The 18824-nt window shown below is 52.1% G+C and overlaps 6 protein-coding genes across 6 annotated transcripts; 3 read left to right on the top strand and 3 right to left on the bottom strand.

The window, feature by feature from the left end:
* Positions 1 to 759: 759 nt before the first annotated feature.
* EV422DRAFT_507208 (axonemal dynein light chain-domain-containing protein) lies at positions 760 to 1866 on the top strand (the record flags this gene model as incomplete). The annotated part of the gene is made up of 5 exons (XM_053068643.1): positions 760 to 1007; positions 1095 to 1264; positions 1343 to 1521; positions 1600 to 1764; positions 1828 to 1866. 5 exons carry the CDS (start codon positions 760 to 762, stop codon positions 1864 to 1866), a joined length of 801 nt encoding a protein of 266 aa, XP_052924412.1.
* Positions 1867 to 2110: 244 nt separating this feature from the next.
* On the bottom strand, positions 2111 to 3166 carry EV422DRAFT_96788 (uncharacterized protein). The gene is made up of 4 exons (XM_053074548.1): positions 2955 to 3166; positions 2694 to 2884; positions 2472 to 2635; positions 2111 to 2399 (listed from the first exon to the last, which is right to left on the bottom strand). Exons 1-4 carry the CDS (start codon positions 3040 to 3042, stop codon positions 2306 to 2308), a joined length of 537 nt encoding a protein of 178 aa, XP_052924411.1. The 5' UTR covers positions 3043 to 3166; the 3' UTR covers positions 2111 to 2305.
* Positions 3167 to 6926: 3760 nt separating this feature from the next.
* EV422DRAFT_568522 (mitochondrial 39-S ribosomal protein L47 (MRP-L47)-domain-containing protein) lies at positions 6927 to 7840 on the top strand (the record flags this gene model as incomplete). The annotated part of the gene is made up of 3 exons (XM_053072654.1): positions 6927 to 7158; positions 7248 to 7405; positions 7547 to 7840. The coding sequence occupies 3 exons, from the start codon at positions 6927 to 6929 to the stop codon at positions 7838 to 7840; spliced, it is 684 nt and encodes a 227-aa protein (XP_052924410.1).
* Positions 7841 to 8084: 244 nt separating this feature from the next.
* On the top strand, positions 8085 to 8901 carry EV422DRAFT_96731 (uncharacterized protein). The gene is made up of 3 exons (XM_053074547.1): positions 8085 to 8261; positions 8314 to 8509; positions 8573 to 8901. The coding sequence occupies exons 1-3, from the start codon at positions 8243 to 8245 to the stop codon at positions 8751 to 8753; spliced, it is 396 nt and encodes a 131-aa protein (XP_052924409.1). The 5' UTR covers positions 8085 to 8242; the 3' UTR covers positions 8754 to 8901.
* Positions 8902 to 8965: 64 nt separating this feature from the next.
* On the bottom strand, positions 8966 to 11819 carry EV422DRAFT_598028 (uncharacterized protein; the record flags this gene model as incomplete). Its single annotated transcript, XM_053073633.1, has 8 exons — positions 8966 to 9119; positions 9200 to 9423; positions 9673 to 9734; positions 9819 to 10532; positions 10610 to 10683; positions 10808 to 10930; positions 10991 to 11701; positions 11806 to 11819. 8 exons carry the CDS (start codon positions 11817 to 11819, stop codon positions 8966 to 8968), a joined length of 2076 nt encoding a protein of 691 aa, XP_052924408.1.
* A 544-nt stretch (positions 11820 to 12363) lies between these two features.
* Positions 12364 to 18675, bottom strand: EV422DRAFT_533426 (uncharacterized protein). The gene is made up of 11 exons (XM_053070596.1): positions 18347 to 18675; positions 17495 to 18280; positions 16035 to 17437; positions 15737 to 15962; positions 14219 to 15636; positions 13926 to 14102; positions 13579 to 13865; positions 13315 to 13516; positions 13118 to 13236; positions 12932 to 13045; positions 12364 to 12775 (listed from the first exon to the last, which is right to left on the bottom strand). Exons 1-11 carry the CDS (start codon positions 18459 to 18461, stop codon positions 12688 to 12690), a joined length of 4935 nt encoding a protein of 1644 aa, XP_052924407.1. The 5' UTR covers positions 18462 to 18675; the 3' UTR covers positions 12364 to 12687.
* Between the last annotated feature and the right edge of the window lie 149 nt (positions 18676 to 18824).

The following is an 18824-nucleotide window of genomic DNA, read 5'->3' as shown; positions in this document are numbered from 1 at the left end:
TAAAGCCGCAAAATGCCTCGCTCGAAGGAAAGGAAACATTTCAGTCTTGTTCATCCAGGATACACGTCCTTGCTGTTCCTATAATTCCTCAAAAGCCGGTCGCCAGTTCCGAGATTTGTCAAGCATTCACGCAGACCTGCACGTAGTGGTGCCTTCAGATGATGAAACATGAAGCCGACCAAAAGCGTATCGGGGATAAGTCCGCAGCCTTAGAAAATGGTGGCAGGCGGCGGATATGCAAATTGTGCGCCACAGAGAGGGTGGTGGGATAGCGTTCGAGGGTGTGGGTGTCCTGCTCGCTGAACAAACAGGGGAACCTGCCACCAGCGGCGACCCAGTTTGCATGTGCAGGCCTGTTGGCGACTTAGCCTGGGTCTTGCAGATTCCCAAGCTCCCATTCCGGCCCACCCTCGGTCGGGGACGATAGCCGATAGCGACGATAGGGCGGCATGGGGCCGACACTTGAATTCCAACCTGCTTACCTAATCGAAGCCACGTCACGTCGGGGATCGCGTCGCTGTCAGTTTTGAATGGAGCATCGGTTTGCGCTATGCATGTGCAGTCTGCCGGAAGAAGCTTTTATCCCGCTCTGTCCCGGCAAAGTTGTTCGGCATCGGAATTTTTTCAACAGAGATCTTGTAAGTGCATTTTTGAAGGTTTGAGGGGAGCCGATGGGCCCATGAAGTACGAGCTTACTGACACTCCCCACAGGTTGCATCCACTCCGATCGACCAAAGTAATCGAAAATATCCCCCAGCCATGATCCAACCCTCACACTCCCTCGTCAAATACGACAACCCAGTCTTAGTATCCCGCACAGATGGCGCCATACCCGGAAAGTCGAATCTCAAATCGGGTGCTGGCGGTGGGATCTCGGATATTGGCGGAGGGAAGAAATTGGCTGCTGGGCCACCTGGTGGCAAGAACAAGTTGCCGCCGGTGGATGACAAGCGGCCCAAGACGCCGAGTCAGACTGAGGATATTTTGAACTCTATTCTACCGCCGAGGTGAGTTTGTGGGATGTTGGGTTGGCTCATTTGTTGAGACTGCCTGTCGTCGTGGGCATTTTGCTGATGCATCAATTACGAACATAGAGAATGGGACGAATCAGGCCAGCTGTGGGTGCAGAAAGTGTCCAGCACACCAGCCACCCGTCTGGACGTCATCAACTTGCAAGAACAACTAGACCACATGCTGCAAAAGCGTCAAGCGCGCGAGACCGGAATCGATCCCGTCAGGCGAGAACTGTACAGTCAATGTTTCGGTTCGTCTCAAACCAAGTGTCATTCTATCGGGACTACCCCATGCGCACCGCATGCTTATGGCCCTCCATGATTCTTAGATGAGCTTATCCGCCAAGTCACCATCAGCTGCCAAGAGCGCGGCCTCCTCCTCCTGCGCGTGCGCGACGAGATCCGCATGTCCATCGCGGCCTACCAAACGCTCTACGAGAGCAGTGTCGCGTTTGGAATGCGCAAGGCGCTGCAGGCGGAGCAAGGGAAGGCGGATATGGAGAATCGGGTACGTCCAAAGTGGCTGGTCCAATCGCCGTAGAAGCTGCATATGGTGGGCTGACGTCTGTGTGGCCCTCTGATTTAGATCAAAGAGCTGGAAGACGAGAGACGCCAACTAGACCAAAGCGTGCTCGAACTCAAAGCGAAATGCGAAGCCATTGAGAAGCGGGAGAGCGAGCGGAGAGCGATGGAGGAGCGAAAACACGCGGAGGAGATTGCGTTCTTGAAGAAGACGAATGTTCAGTTGAAGGTACAGTCCGATGTGATTTCATCTTGTTCGAGTTCCGTTCCTGATCGCATCCCTCGTTCTTAGACACAACTGGAAGGAATCCTCAGCCCACAAAAGAAATGAGCAGAAGCAACCGCTCAAATGCGTCCATTGGCATGCTTGCTCTCCATAATCTCGCACCCGCACCCTCAAACACGACCACGCGCGGCCTCGTAGCAAATACCCCGAACTTTGGCAACCATCATTCGCGACAGAAATATCCTGTGTCAGAGGTGCTTTCCACAAGGAAAGCGATTGGAAATATATGTACGATATCCCCCACGTATGTGGTTTCTAATAACCATGTGTGCCATTACGTTCGAGCCGTTATAGCCCCTATCCATGGGCTACTTACGCATGCTTATTACGCCGAAGTACCATTTGCTTGCCGGGGACTATGATTATGCTATTTACAGTGAGAAATTCAGGTGGGGGGGAGTGAATGAATACCTAATCAGCGGTGTCGGTTGGTGACGTGCATAGGTCAATCGCATGTGACGGTATAAGAATACGATGCGAAGTTTCATTTCCGCTTCTTCCTGGCAGCAGGCGTCGCTCGGCCCGGCGTACTACTCGTCTTCTTCGATGTGGATTTGTCCTCCAACTCCAGGATATGACTAAAACAGAAAGCACGGTTCATGTTCAGGTCAAGAATATCATACGAAACGATATCAAAGCCAACGAAGTACCTCTGATAGTCGACCTCCATCCTCAACAACCCAGTCAACACAAACTCATTCGAGTGCACGATCCATCCCGCGTCTATCAACGAAGCGAGTTCCTTTGCGTCGGCCTGATGCCCAATGACCACAAAGTCATCTACGGGGGTTTTTGGTGGTGGCGACTTGCTCCACTATCGAGGATGTAAGAGACATAGTCCGAGACCACAAAATAACAAAGTATCGGATTACCTTTGCACCAGCAGCCTCCAGAATGTCCTTCAATTCCTCCGGTCGTGGCATTACAGACGATGTCGCGTAGAAGGTCAATCCGGCGAAAATTGGCGGTTGAGTATGATCCTGGGCTCGTTTGCACGATTTCGCCAGCGTGAATCCGTACTGCTTTTCGGTCTTCGGATCCTTCAACAGGTACTTCTTTTCATCTGGTGGACAATTGTTAGTCCGCACTGATACTCTGCCCACAGCTGACTCGTATGACTACGTAAGACGTACCGACGAATTTCCCGGCTTTCTTGCTATCGTCCAGCCACTTCACGTTGACGATGATCTTGCCAGCTGATAGAGCACAAAGGAACTTCATTGTGCGGCGGATGCGGTCTGTCACGAGGTGTGTGCATTTGTGCCAGTCGCTGACGCTCTCGCCACCCAGACTTGTGACAATCTGATCCCGCAAACAGCATCAGGGATGACGGGTACATTTGAAATTTGTCGAAGATCACTTCCTCGTCGGATAGAAACAATACCTTATCCATAGGCGAATGATCAGTAAATCCTGTAAACATGATCTTGAACCCGTCGGTCGTTTTCTCTCCTTGAACAATGACCTGCGATGATACATCACGCTGTGAGCTGCCCTTCCCACTTGACTTTGCGCTGGCGCCCGTTTCTTCGGGAGTCATGGTGGGTGAGATTATCTCGGCGGATGGTGGTGGAACCGACTGCGATTGCGATGGTTCCACCCCCTTCCTCGACCTGTACAGATAGTTGTCTATGAGATGAACGAGAGTCGAGAGAACTCGACGTTCAGCTACTCACCGACTGCCTTTCCGTGTAGAAGCCGGAGTAGGCTCCTCCACCACAGAACCGGTTTCAACGTCCGACGCCTTTGCCTCAGTCTTAGTTGGCTTAGCTTTGGGTTTAGCAACCTTCCCTCGCCCCTTTGGCTTTGGTACTGCCTCTTCTTCTTGCACGAATGTTGGACCCTTCATTTCAGGGTTGGTTAACGGATCGTTACTTGGTGGGAATTGAGTGCTTTCCACTTCCATTGACACTGGAGGAGTTTCTGTTTTGGCCTTCTTTCCCCGTTTGGTGGCCTTCTGAGTTACCGAGGATGTCACTTCTGGTACGTCGTCTGAAGTCGCCTCGACGGCTGTGGATGGGGTCATGCTCGGTAGCACTTGTGTACTTTCCTCACTTATTGACGCCGCGGGGGTTACTGTTTTGGCCTTCTTTCCGCGCATAGTCACCTTCTCTGGCACCTTGGGTGGCACTACGGCTGCAGTGGCCTCCACATCCATTGAAGAGCCATTCTTTGGTGGCACCGTCTCAGCCCTCCCTTCTACTGGTTCTGGCGGGGTTTCTATTTTGAGCCTTTTCCCGCGTCTAGGCGCCTTTGTTTCTGCTACCTGCGACACAGTTTCTGGCACTATCCCTTCTGTGACGATTACAGATGGACTTGTGCTTGGAACCGGGTCGACATTCTTCTTCCCCCGTCGGACAGCTGAAGCAGGCCTCTTTTTCGGTTCCGGTATTGGTTCTGGCAGGTCAGCTTTGCTATCGATTTCCATGTCTGTGGTCCCTTGATCGTCCCCGAAGGCACCGGGCTTGTCTTTCGTGCTTTCCGCACGAGAAGACCTGCTCGACGAAACCTTGACCTTCTCTTCTGCCGCACTCTGCTTCTCAGAGGCACTGCTTATTGCGTTCAGACCAACAACTGGTGCAATGCTGTTTCTTTCTTCGAAGAGCCCCGCCTGGGAATCCATAGGGAGCGATTGTGGCTTCACCTCTGCAGCAGCAGGCAGACTTTTTGTAGAGGCCACACGTTCCGATTCCGTATCTTCTTCGTCAGCTATCCGGTTTCTCCGCCGTCGGACAGGGTATTTGGAGACTGGTACAACGCTCAAATCTTCGGTGTCCGTCGGTTGTAGGGACGGAGGCAGCGGCACAGGTACAGCGGTCTGTATGGGATCGACATGGTCGATTTCCATCGGCACCACATCCAATTGAGAGGGTTTTATGCTCTTTGCGGCGGCGGGTGTCCTTATCCCAGCAATCGTTTCTAAGCGCGGTTTCTTCACCGGCGATGCCTCGACTATCGAGTCGTCAGCATCGAACAACCGCTTTCTGTTGTCGTCCTCTTCCGCAACCATCGACTTTGCAACCATGTTGGTGGCATCTTTATCGGCATGACCGTCGCCCTGGGTAGTCTCTGCAAACGTAACGTTGTTTCGTTCCGCAAATCCGTTTTTCGCTTCCTCAGGGCTTCGTACGCTCCTCAAGGAAATGTTGGGTATAGAGGGTGCGGCATCATCTTCGATTTCCGTTTCGTCTCCGCTATCATCCGCATTCGTAGGATCGGTAGCCTCAAGCAAAAGCTGTGGGCTTGCATCTAGTTGTTCAGAATCTGTGTAGTCTCCCGCCTCATTCCCAGCGGACGTCTCGCCGCCTTGTCCCCCGGGCAAATCGCGATTGCCATCCTATGGTAGCAGAATCAGTTTCCTTGATGAAAGCAATGCAAACCGAAAGAGGTGATTTACCTTATCGTCCTCGTCATTATCCAGATCAGCAACATTGAAAGGGATTTCGAAGGTTTCCGCTATCTCCATCCCGATGGGTTGTGTGTGGGGAACCGTCAATGACATGACTTGTGTTGCTTGAGCGGCAGAACCCGGGGCAGAAGCCTGAACGGATGGAGTGCCGGAATGACGGGAACCCGAAGATGTTACATGCGCGGTAGAACGCTGCGGAGTCTCATTTGGCTCTGAGATGAATAATTGCATCGGATTTCTCCGCGGAGCTTCTGATGCGAGGGTGGCAGGACCGATGGGTGCAACCGGTACTTCATTGACACCGGCTGAGACCGGTGCATCATCAGGGTTAGATGCGGTGAGAATATCATCGTCGTCACCGGCGTTCGGTGCAAGCGGTACATCTTCAGGTTTAACCGCGATCGATACATCACCGGCCTCGAGTTCCACCCGTACATCTTCGGCTTTCGCTGCCAGCGGGACATCATCGGCGTCGGACGCAGCTGGGACAACATCGTACAACTCTCCAGCTTTTTGGGCTTTGATCATCTCATAGCGACATTTGACCATGGCGAAGGAGATGATTTGATTATGCACAATCTGGTAGAGCCGAAATGGGCATAGTCTGTACTTGTGTTCGCCGAATGCCGTCCCATTGGTCGAGTTCAGATCTTCGACGAAGTGTTCCACAGCATCTTCAGACACATCTACCAGGAAGCGAGACTGAATAAAGGTCTGGTCCACATTGCGAACAACCGGCGGGGCATACCGCAAATCGGCACTCACCAATAAAGGCGTGGGTGCCACTTACGCCTGGAACATTGATGCAGATGTCAGAGTCCTCCGAGAATCCTACTACGTTGAGTCCTGTCGTGACTTCGTATCGGTCTTGTTGAGAGCTCGGCCTCCCGTTCGGCGTTAGTACACGTAAATGTCCAATCTATACCATATATAACATCAAAATCAAGCGCATCTAACATCCTACAAACGGCACACAGTGGGCCACATCTCTTACCACTTGCTTCTTCTCCAAGTCCGACTCATACCGAAGCTGCATATACTGATCTTTCCGCGCAAAAGCTTCTCGTTCTCGTCTCGTCATTCGCGGGTGTTCATAGTCAGCTTCCGTCGCCTCTTCGACGTCCTCCTCTCCGTCGGCTTCATCTTCTGTCTCGTCGCTGTCCGGGTTCTCCCCATTCCCGGTGAAGCGTTGAGTTGTCGGGATAGTAGCTGTAGCGCCTATGCGTGGGGGAGGCGGGGGACTCCCAGGAGCTGATTCCACGTCCGAACTTGTCGCGTCGACGATTCTGCGCGTCGAGCCCATTACGCTCTCCGTTTCGAAGTGCGCCGTTAGCAGAGTCTCAAAATCAGCGTACAGATGTATAGGCAGGACGGCCACCGTCGCGGGAGGTATACCGAGTGGTGCCCAGTTAGCGGTGACGGTCGACAAGCTCCAGACCTCCGGAAAACGTAAAGTGGGAAAGTCGAGTCTCGCAATGTTCAAATTCAGCGACTGGAAGTCCAGTCCAGTCTCTCCGCAAGCAACATGGAAAAGTACCATGATCAATTAATGCGAATTAAACCGTGTTTCGCGAGCACGTGTCCTCGCGGAATCGCCCTCGCAGAAATCCACCCCATGTGGGAACTTCTCGGCAATGAACCCACAGGGACAACCCGATCCCGCAACAAACCACTCAACGGAGAGGAAGCTCATACAATGGCAGCACCAGCAACCAACGTATCGTCACTCTTACGGCGGTGTTTTTCAACCACAGTCAGGACATGTCACTCTTCTGCAGCTGCGAGCTCTCGACCAGCTCTTTCGACGCGGACAGGCGCTGCGATTCACAGGCCCTCGCTAGCACACGGACTAGCACCGCAGCGAGGGCTCCAAGACTTTTTTGATAACGAGAAAGGATGGACATGGAACGAGAAGGACTACCCGACAGGTGCGCCGACTAGCTGAGAGAAATATGCTTCCGTGCGAGCTATTGGACGTGGGTGGTTGCTGACTTTGGCAATGAACTTGCTTATTCAGGACGAGCGTGGAAAGCAGCTGATCTACGGATAAAGAGTTTCGAAGACCTCCACAAGCTGTGGTGGGTGTGCATCAAGGAGCAAAACAAACTGTACTCACAGCAAGTAGAGGCCAGGCGTTTTGACCTGATGTTCCCGTACTCTGACCGCTTCAAGCAGGTATGAGCTGGATCCGTTCGAGCTTTGTCTCAGGCTTATTTGATGTCCGAGGGGGGCTACCAGAATGATGAAGGAGGCAAAAGGAAAAAAGGAACCCAAAACTGTACCTGTAATTCACCAACACCCATTTTGTCCTTGAAGGTGAAGAGCACAATGAAAGCGATCAAGGTGGTCCTGTGGGAACGACGCATCGCATGGATGCAAGCACAATATATAACAGCACGCAGCGCAAAGCTCGCATTCCTTCGCAACCTAAAGACCTACACGGAGGAGGAAATTCAGGAACAGCTTGAGGCGGAGTTCCCTGCATCTCCTGAACAAATCGGGCGTAAGCGTGGGAAGATCCTGGATGAGGAGAGGAAACAAAGGAGTGGCGGGACGACGAAGGGAAGAGTGAAGGGGAAGAAGAGGATGTCATCGTGGACGATTGTATGAGAAGAAGCGTCACTTCGACGCATCGACGGAAACCTACGAGTGGCTGCCGACATGGAAAAACACATAGATTTAGCAATATAGGGGGACCTGTACGGCGCTACAAGCAGCGATCCTCACATTTGATAGTAGACCTCACTAAGCATAACAACGGGCTCAGGAAAGATGCGGAGTCAGCAGCTGTGTTTATGTCCTGTTTATGTTCTGGTGAATGTCCATATTTCGAGGAGGCGCGCGCAATGTTGCTCGCACCAGTGAACCAATCTGAAAGCCAAACTCTCCAAAGGTTGAACTGCTGTGCACATCGTCCCCCATCCACCAGAAAGGAAGACTATCAAAAAAAGGCACTATTCACTTCGGACGCTAAGCGCTTTGAGCCCACATAAACACCTCAACAGTAGCAAAATGCCTTTCGGCTATTCACGTAAGTCCTCAACTTTGACATATATGCCACATGTGTCAAATCTCATGAGTAGTGCTCTCGGCGACAGCGAGCGAATTCCTCAACACCGTGGGTGCCTTCTCCGGCTTCACGGGCGTAGCCCTTGGAGCATTCGGCGCTCATGGCCTCCAACGCAAACTCTCCGTCGTCCCCGTGGTCGACGCCGCTCAACGCATGGCAAATTGGAGGACGGCAGCCACCTATCATCTCGTGCATACCTTGGCTATGCTGTACGTCTCCCAACGCGTGTTAACTCGAAACGGTGGCGCCAACGTCCCTCCGAACGCTCTCAGCAGCAGGACATCGTCGCCGGTTGCCGGATACTTGTTTGGAGTCGGAAACCTGCTCTTTAGTGGGTCTATATATCTGCTCGTGTTGGATACGCAGAGGAAGTATTCACGATTGCTGGGCCCGGTCACTCCGTTAGGCGGGCTGTTCTACCTAGCCGGGTGGGTGGCTATGCTCTGGTGTTGAGCTGAGATGACTTGGACGTGGCAGCAGCGAAGTTGGACGAGGAGGAGGCGTACAGCAGTTGATCGCGAGCCAGGGGGGTTCAGATGGGTATCATTGAGGCGACATAGCTATCACCGACCGTTTGCAGAACCATCAGCAAACAAACGCTGACGAAATGAGAAATATACCGAAGAGAGGCCGAAGACCGAAAAACGCCCTTTGCTCGCACATATTCACGCCTCCGCGTCAGCTTCCGGCCAATTGAAAGTGACAGCACGCGTACGCAACCACTCGCTCAGTTCATCCGCACTGTTCAGATGCTCTGTATGCGAAGTGATGCCCAGAGCCTGGCGGATCATGTCACGGGTAGCTATCGATGGATCCTCCCTATAAAGATTGGTGTCAGGATATACACAATGTTGGATGTACCTTACGCGTTGGTGGGTCGGGCCCACGTTGTACTGTACCTCAAGAGTAAAATCGAAAACGTGGCAGCTGCTGTTGGCCCCTGGCGTTCTTTGACTTGTCGGACGAGCCCACTGAAGTATTGTTGTGAATTGTTAATAAGGTTTGTTGGACCGCCGTTCATCAGACCCTGAGGTGGTATATTTTGAAGCGGATTGCCGAGAGTGACTTGAAGCAGGCGCACAGCCGGGTAGAATTGACCCAGTGTCAGGAGGCAATCAACTATCTGAGGAGGGAGTATCATATTCTCGTCATTATCGATGGGGCTGTGCGCAAGGGTGGAAAGCACCCACCTTATCGAGCACGTTCGCTCGACTGTAGATGGACAGCGCAAACGAGACGCTGTGGGATCGAAATCGATCACCTAACTCCTCAGTGCATTCGAACTTGAAGGAGTGTACATCCCACAGTGAGCGTTGCATTCAACCAGACCGCATCAGACGCGGACGTTCATCCTGATAGATTCAGCACGTACCCGCTCGTCAACAAGACACTGCCAAAATCCATCAAAACTCTCATCCTCAATAGCTACATCAGCTGCATGTAAAAAAATGCGAGTCAGCGCTAACTTCTATTCTTTCGCAATGTTCCGAACGTGCGAGCCAGGCCAATGCTACATACCTAGTCTCAAAGCCTCATACGCCGTCATCTCCCCATCGCCCAAAATCACCGTCTCCAGGTAATGCCTCACAGGTACCAGCGCCAGACTCTCCCCTTCATCCAGGACCTCGAACCGCTCATCAGGTAATCCGCAAACATCCGCAAACATCCGTCGCAGGAATGACGCCGGGACACCGTGAATCGTCTCATTCATCGAATGTGGCCATGCCCGCCACCTACTGGGGTGTCCCACCTGTCCCGGTCGCCCGTGCGGCCGTCGCGGAACAATCGCCTGTCGGTCCGCAGCCGCTCCAACATTCCATTCCTCTCCGCTTGTCGAATCCTCCTCCTGTGGTCGCTTCCCCTTCTCCCTACTCTTCATCTCCCTCCCCACACATATTGCCGCACACCGAAAAAACCACGTCATAAACCTCTCACTCCTCACCGGGTGCGCCGCGTCCTCCTTCGCAATCACGTCAGCGGCCTCGCGCCAACATCCTCGTGAAAGCAGCGCGCGGACGGTGCGGAAGGTGAGCGAGTGCGAGGCCCGTTCGGATAAAGTGTCGTGTAAATGAACGTGTAGCGCGTGCAGCAGAGTGGTGTCGCTCTCCGAGGGCGAATCCATGTCCCAGTTGGCTGTCCAGGCGAGATCGCGGTGCTTGGGGTAGCTGCTCTTCAAAGTGTCACTGAGGTGAAGGAGGGGGATGCTGAGGTCTGGTTGGTCGGCGATGAGACCTGTTTGCGGGTGGAGTGGACAGGGATGCGACTTTTTGGCTTCCTAGTTCGAAGATGCAGATGGGAAACAAACGTACCTATGGGTAATCCTAGACAGTTGACGCTCTGTAACACGGTGTAGTAGAGGTTGTCGCCAGGCTGCTTCTGCACTCTGCCATGCAGTCGTATGTGTAGGTAGCATCCGGCGACAAGCTGCGGAGCTATCTCGAATGTCTGCGGGACTAAGGTCGTGGCGTTAGAATTGAATACATATCAGAGCAAATATTTGAGCTTACCCATCCGGGGTCTTACCATTTTCATTCTGCATTGCGAACATATCCGAGCTGTAGTGCATCTTCTCCGGTTCAGGGTGAAATCCGACATGGAAGCTGATGGACCGGGGTGCGTACACCGGCATCCTGCAAACCCCGATGATGAGGATACAGACGCTGAAACTCAACGACATCGGTCCAACTCACCCCCTTTGATACCTCGCCTTATATGGCGTAACAACCACCTTCGTCACAACACAAACCATCTGCCGCATCCTATACGTCAACCACTCGCCCGCCTCCGCATCTGCTGTCCCCTTCGACGACCAAAAGGACCGCGCGGACTCCTCGAGCGTCTGGTCGATCGACTGCCGGTCGTCGTCCTCCGATGAAGCCGCGATGCCGGCCGCAAGCAGCGACATGGGGTTGCTGTGCGCGCGGCGGGTCGCGTGGCCGAGAGCGATGAAGAAGGGCTTCGGGTGTGGGATCAGAGAGGTGAAGTGGATGGAATGCGGGCGGGTGACTGTTGATCTTATAGTGCTTAGGTCTTCGGGCCACCGCTGCTTGGTGTCCCGTGTGGGAGATGTGGGCGATGGGTAGGGATTGGCAAGACCGCGCTCGTCGCTCGGCGGTGTCGAGGCCCTCATAACCTGTGCTAAACTACTCTCCATCCCAATCCCTGGATATACGATAGCGTGCGGCCTCAATCTTTCATACACCGTTTTCTCCTCCCCGCCCAATGATGGGTGCAAGCTATCATCTTCATCGAACGAGGTTCCGGCAGACAGCAGCTCGTGCAACGAATCAATCACGTCGGGAGAGTCCTGCGCTCCATCGTCGTCCTCGATGAAGATCCCTTTTCCGTTAATGAACGTGGGCTCCAAAATGCGTTGCCGCCAGATGATATCTGCCTCTGAACTAGTGTAGAGTGTACAGAGCACCATAAGCACTCTCGGTTTGCGGTTGCGGACACCATAATCAGTTCGTAGGGACTTACAGTTCATGCCATTTACGACACACACGGGTCGTTTGACATAGTGAGACTACGTCAACGAATGAAAGGACTCTGAGAGCCAGCTCCACTGGCAAATATAGGAATGGATTCATTGCCGTGGAGTTTCTGCTGGGTGTGCGGATGTTGTTAAGAGTCTGCGTCAAGGCACAAAGCCTTCAAAAAAACACGAATCACGATGAGGGGCAGATAATCGTTCTCATCGGACTTTCCCCCCGTCAATATGGTCGGCCTTTAGTATAGACTTTTGAACTTTTGTCCGACAAGTAAAGTAAGTCCGCTTCATGAACACTCAATGTGGAAAACAAGCTCAAACCGAACATTCGACGCACATGGTGAAGCACGCAACTCCACACGACCATGCTATGGCGTGGGCGACTCTTTATCGGAAACAGAAGGAGATTCCTGTCCGGCGGTGTGAAATCTGTGAGTCAACCAACACCTTGTCTCCTGTCGTTGTTTTCGTCATTACGTCGTCAAAGCCACAGGAAAACGACAGCGCGTCCTAATCCAGGGACCAGAACACCCGCCAGAATGTCAGGCTCGCATGCACGCGGGAAATATTTGAGGATGATCGAAATTCTGTTCATTCATTATTCATTGCTATTTACAATGGCCGCCAGCAACCAAAATCGGAGGGGAAAGGAATGCACCCCGTCAGGAGTCCAAAATGTAGATGTGTATAACGCCTATGACTCTCATGCGAATGCCGGAAAGTGATCATGAATGCCGGAAAAGTGATCAAAAGCTCGGGTATCCAGAGAGCCTGAGTATCTGGAGATACCAAAGTTCTCAATGTATGTGTCGATCGTCCAGGATGAGTGAGTGGTGTGATAATCGGTATCGAATGCCATTGTCAAAAGTCCCGATCGTCATGTCAACTCTACCGGCTTCATTGGAAGCGGGTATAAGCTTTAGCGAGGTCATAGAGAAGCTGTGCTTGGTGAGTATTTCGGTTAACATACTCGAATGCGACCGTCCTGTGTACAAAGGTCAAAAGGAGGTATCAGGAAGGGACAGCTTCGTCAAGATATTGAGTGCCTCAGACCAAGAAAGCCCAGCACTCAACGAGGCCCAAAGCTGACAATGTCGCAAATTGCACTGTCGCGAATCGTCCGGAAATCCACGCCGCTTACATGCGCCAAAGCCCGGCAGTCTTGGGATACATTGCAAGAAGCCTATAGAGAATTTGCAGGCAAGATGATAGTCGCGTGCCTTCCGGTAACACTTTCATTGCGGCTTTCGCGGTGCTGATAAAAGGGCGATGGTGCGGATGAGTTCAACGACTTCTCGGATGTCTAAAATGTTACGAAAGTACTCACAAAGGATGTAGACCCAAAGGCAATTGACCTCGCGCTACTTGATCCAGCACCTGTGTCTGTTTGGCCGTGGATAGGGAATCGAAATATATCCGGAATGAAGATTCCGCAATGGTCGGATCCTGAGACAGAAGGACGATCGTTATCAGCCAGCTCACATGTCCAGAAACGGTGGGAAGTGAAGCCTTGATCACACGTACTGTCAAAGGTACGGGCTTAACGTAGTCGACCATTTCCCCGCTCGCAATGCCGGGATGCGAAATCATGTTGATCCTCATATCCCGTAGAGCGCGGATGATGACAGCCATTGCCGCTTTGGCGGATTTATCTTCCTCCAAGGTTGTCTCGCTTTCCGGATGTAAAGGCTCTGAGGGGTCCTTTGCAAGGAAGTACCGCACATATCTGACAAGTAGCCCATCGTTAGCAACGCTAAGAACCGATGACATATCTCACCAAGAACATACTCAGTCCATAAAACCCTCCTTCCATCGGGATCCGAGACAGCCTCAAACGCATGTTCGAGGGTGTTGAGAATATCATTTGGCGCATCATCCTCGGCAATGCGAAAGCTCTGCAGCAACAAGTATTGCAGCCATAGATATGGATTGGACATCAGGTCGGTCCGGACTGACATATGTTTCAGTTCCGGGGTGCTTCGAAGCCCTGGAATGTTCAGCGCGAGGGCCTTTCGATATAGCAGCAAAGCTTCGTCGACGATTCGTCCAGTTTCTGTTGCTCCCATATCACCAACCTGCGGATCCTCCAGTGAGTCATGGCGGAAAGCTGAGTGTAGTACGAGCCGCAAACTTACGGGTTTCAAGCCGGTAAACATTGCGCGTATGCAGTTGACCAAGCTCTGTATCGCTCGTGTGGTGTCATTTGCTTGTAAAAGCACTTTGATATGTCTATTCCACACCGGAAGGCCCTCAGGTTTATCCTGCGAGAAAGTGACGCCCGGGAACGAGGACAACTCTCCGCTACCAGTCGTCTGATCATTCAATCGGTAAATGTAAGGCATGCGCCACGTTACAGTCGCAAATGATCATTCGCTTCCCATGTGCTGACAGCAGTCCTCAAATGATTCACGCAGTTATGACAACCTACCTCTAGAAGATGAACAACCTGATTTTGAAAATTATCCTGGTCACGGTGCTGCATGCGATGGAATTCAGAGATCCGGAGCCTTTCATCTCTCGATCTCTTTTCCACAATCCTCATGTAGTTGAAGTAGTTGCGCAGCAACGCGAAATATGATGTATCCTCCCTTCGCCACCAGGCGATGATCCTCTCGAACACTATGCGAAGTGTGTCCTGCAAGTTCTCACTCCCCCAAGTTGGGGTAACATGAGCCTCCCATTGGATTTCCCAGAAGTCACGCCGAGTAAGGTGGTTGTATGGGTAGGTGTGGAAAATTCCCTCCGGTAAGTGGTTGAAATGTTCGCAATGAATGTAGAATAACCACCCCAGGTGAAGGTCCATGGATTCGAGATGCTTGAAGGCGATGGTGTTCTTCAGTACTGGTATGTTGCTCCGTACCGGATGGCCAGAAGCCGCTGAATCTTGATTGGAAGCCTCAAACATTCCAGAGACGCTTTCCGCGGTCAGAAAGGCCCACATCCAGCGTTTTGCCGCATCAGGGTTTCCGTCCTCCATGTACAAATTTGAAAGCTGTACAAATGCGTCGAAAAGGGCGGCCTTGCTGACAGGTGACGACACCCTTCCATCCGCCAAGAAAGTCGTAATCATCCGTTTCAAGACAGATTCTTTTTCGATGATGTCCGTCTCCCAGAGAAACCACATCCACCACAATGTAACAGCATCCGGTAGAAATTCTATGGCTTGCGCGAAGCTTTCCCGAACGTCTTTCCCTTCGCCTCTCCTAGTGAACAATTCCATGTAAAATGTCCAAAGCCCTTCAGACGTCCGATTGGCTTGCAACCCACGGGAGAGGACATGCATTGCTTTATTGAAGTTTGAAGATGGAGTTTCCAGCTTTTCTAGGTTCATCTTCGTCGGAATCATTCCCGCAGCATATTTGATCCAATTCTCGACATTTGTGGGGTCACTGGAAACCAATGATTCGAATTCGTCTTCCGTGAGGGGTGCATCGAAGTATCGCCCGTGTTTCACCTGTTCGCCATCCATTGCTTTCTGCAAGCCATTTATGAGTATTGGCACTTTGGGTGGCAAACGGGGTTTTCCGTCAGTCTTCGGTGCAGCTGAAGACAAATGATCCTTTCGTCCTGGCGATGCATCGGGAATGGAGTCGTTCGGGGACTTTTCGGTTTCCGCGGAAGTTCCGTCATTCAGCATCTGCTTCAAATCGCGTTTCCTTCCAATCGACATGGATACAATGTCGTTGTCCCGCTTTTGCTGCTGTTGCTGTATGATCGTTTTAGCCAACTTGTCCAGAGCTCGGCCCTTGGATGCGAATGCATGCACGCGGTCCTTAAGTTCCCGAATCGTTTCTTGTGGTAGATCAGAGGCATTGTACGATAACAAATCCAGCATGACCTCATCCTCTGAGAATTTTATGCATTGATATGTGTCGAGCGACAATCTGAACCCCGGCACCATTGGCCTAGCAACGTAAACAGGATTCCCGGCTTTCTCACTACTCACCACTCATTTTGATATCGCGAAAGTGCTGACCCTGGCATTTCTTATCGTGACACACGCCGCCCTCAGATTCGAACTGACAAATATTCCGAAGAGGGTCGACTTTGTTGCTCCAAGTTAGGGATTTTATATCCTTGTCGTACTCCTTCGCAAAGCGGAATGATCTGAATTGCGACATTGTGCTGCTGTATGGCGCAAGACGCTTCTTGCCTTGCGCGGGCGGATGCGCCTTTCATCGACATGAGTCATAAATGTCAGTCCAGGTCGATTTTGCTGTGAGCCCTCGCAAAATTGCACTCACGTCGTCATTCTGAGACTCTTCCGCGGAGGGTGCGTTCCAACGGCCATTAACAGGAACCCCGGCAGTATACGCGTCGGACATCAGGGCGACTTCATCTTCCCTACGGAGATGCCCGTTCAGATTCATCATACGGCGTACCGTCGGCTTTCTTTCCCCTAGGAGATCCTGGCAAAGTCTGTCCTTTCCACCTTTGATGTTCTCCAAGGTGGCTTCACCGTTAAGTACGGATTTTCCTTCAGAGGACACATTAATTTGTGGGATGACCGATCGCAAGAATGCGCGGAACTCCGGCTTGAACTGCGGGTGGAACGCAGGGTCCTTGAACTGCTTTAACGAGTTGTCCGATTTGATTGACCCGCTGTCTGAGTTAGGCTCTTCCATGACGCCCGCCTGTGTGGGCGCAGGAGATACAAGCTTTCCAGCAGGTTGAGGATTCATGATCCTCGTCAGGGTGCTTTTTTGAGCAAAAAGAGCTGGCTGCCCGTCAGATATCTGTTTTCCCTTGGACTCTATGTCACGCTTCAGAGTCGAAATCTTCTCGGATAAGGCACGCTCGTTCTCCAGAGACAATGCAATCACTGCCTCGTCGCTTTTGATCTTTTTCATAATCTCGGCCATCTCCTTGCGACGATTCAAGATACCCCGTTCGAGATCTCCGCGTTGCTTTTGTTGTTCATATATGTCGGCCAAGTACTTCTTTATGTCATGCTCGGCGGCACTCATGTCTGCCCGTATCTTGGCGAACTCGGCTTCTTTAGTTGCGATGAGCTCTTCAAATTTCTTTGCCATTGCAAGTTTCCTTTCGTAAGCCTGCCTCGCTTGAGCAACCACTTCGGCCGCCCTCTCCGTTTCTTGAGCCAATGCAGTTACAGCAGTATCATCCTTCGAGATCGGTAGCTGCTTTGTAGTACTACTGAGAAGCTTCCGAGGTTTGTCCAGTTCGTTGGGAGAGAGGGATTTGCCCCGCGAAGGCGGGGGTAATGTCGCCGTATGGTTAAGTGAGGTGTTTGTTGGTGGAGCCTGCGACATCGTCGGGAGAACTTCGGGCGTGCTGCTACCAGCTGCCTTCCCGGCGGCCGTTTTACGCCGCTTAGCTGCTAGTTGAACAATCTTCGCCTCCAGCTCTTTCCTCTGTATCGCTAATTCCAGCATCCGTCTCTTCACGCTTTCCGAAAGCTTAGTCCCGCTCCCAGTTGCCGCTGGTGCCAGCACTGGTGCAGACGTAGTGCCATTTGTCTTCGGCTTGGTGACGCTGTCGTCATCTTCTTCATCATCGCTTCCCGAGTCACTCAGCTCTATCACAAGATTGAGAGGTCGTTCCTTGATGAAAAACGGACGGCTGGATCCAGAGTATCCTGTGCCTATCAAGTCGGACGCCAGCGGCCGGCCACGTGAGCTTCCCGCTGCAACGGCAAAGGCGTGAGTCGTAATCGACAGCACCGATGAGGCAACATACGCACCTCGGAGTGTTTCCCAGGTACCGTCCACAATCTGAAAAACATTCTCCTCTTCATCAATAGACATGTCCATCTCTGAATTATGTGAGTCATCTTCCTTTGGCTCAGCAGTTCCACCGCGGGCAGGTTCCGGAAAACCGTGCGATTTGGCGGGTGAACTTGACATTGAAGGCTCTTCGAACCTTTCCAGCGTTTCAATCGAAGTGACATCCGCAAGCTCCATTTCCCCTTCCACCAGTTCCGACACGCCACTTAGTGGTAGCGGCGTTTCTGCTAGTGATCCGTCGTCACCGTTCTCGTCCTCAGTAATCGGTGACATAGACATCTCGCGAACGCCAGATGAAGGCGTCTCGGTAATATCCATGTCTACGACCATATTGCTGTCGTCAATATCCTCTATCTGTACACGTAACGTCGGTTTGCTCGAGACATTTAGTGAAGCACTCTCAATGCATGATTCCGCTTCTGGATGGTAGCCATTGAGTTGCAAGGCGGGGACCTCCTCCTTTGGAGTTATGAGTGATTCGTCGTGGGTGGGTGCGGCTCCCACGGCAAGTTCCGCTTCAACCTTGTCCGAATCGGAGACTGACGAAGCTTTTGGCGAGCTCAACCCATTGGCGTCAACGGAAGTAAAAGGTAATTTGACATCCAAGACGTCTCCAATAAATGTTAATATCACACTGAGCTCCAGTCCCAACATCTCCAACTGCTCCAATGACAATCCTCTGTTCAGCAGGAGTAGGAGCTCTTTTCGCAAATCGATCCATGTATCTTTATTGTTGGCTACGACTATTACAGTAAAATAGTCAGCAGATAGGCTTGCGTCTTGGAGAGGTGTTTTCGAGGCACACTTACAGTCGATCTGGTCTTTTGGCGGTACGTGAGCCACGACGCTCACTTGTGCCAAATCAGGCTGCTGCCGAAGCCATTCTAGAGCCGGGTTACCGGAATGGCGTGCGAAATCTTGCATCTTCGCGACGGTTAGCTGCTCGACGAAGCAGTCCCGCTTCCTGTGCAGATAAGCGAAGACCAGTGTCTCTGTACACAAATTTGAGGAATAGTAGTTATTCGGCTTGCTTCCGCCCCAACGAAGTCTGTATGTTCGTTATGTACAGCGTCCTAGAGGGTTGTGGGGGTTGCCAGTAGCTAGGGGTTGAACTCTGGGTTGAACTCGAAAGTTTGATGGCTTGAGCGTGCTGCAATCTCGTCCCTACAGTAGGCTGCCAGATATCAGGTTACGACGGGTTGTTGAGCCTCCCTGTGCAACCCCAGAAGTCACCGGCCAGCTGTCAGTCCTGCCCTGGGCTAGCGGACGTGCTGAAAGGATTTGCAT

The sequence above is a fragment of the Fimicolochytrium jonesii genome (assembly GCF_025526975.1).
Source record: "Fimicolochytrium jonesii strain JEL569 chromosome Unknown EV422scaffold_16, whole genome shotgun sequence".
Taxonomy (NCBI): Eukaryota; Fungi; Chytridiomycota; class Chytridiomycetes; order Spizellomycetales; family Powellomycetaceae; genus Fimicolochytrium; species Fimicolochytrium jonesii.
This window is presented reverse-complemented; position numbering and strand designations above follow the sequence as displayed.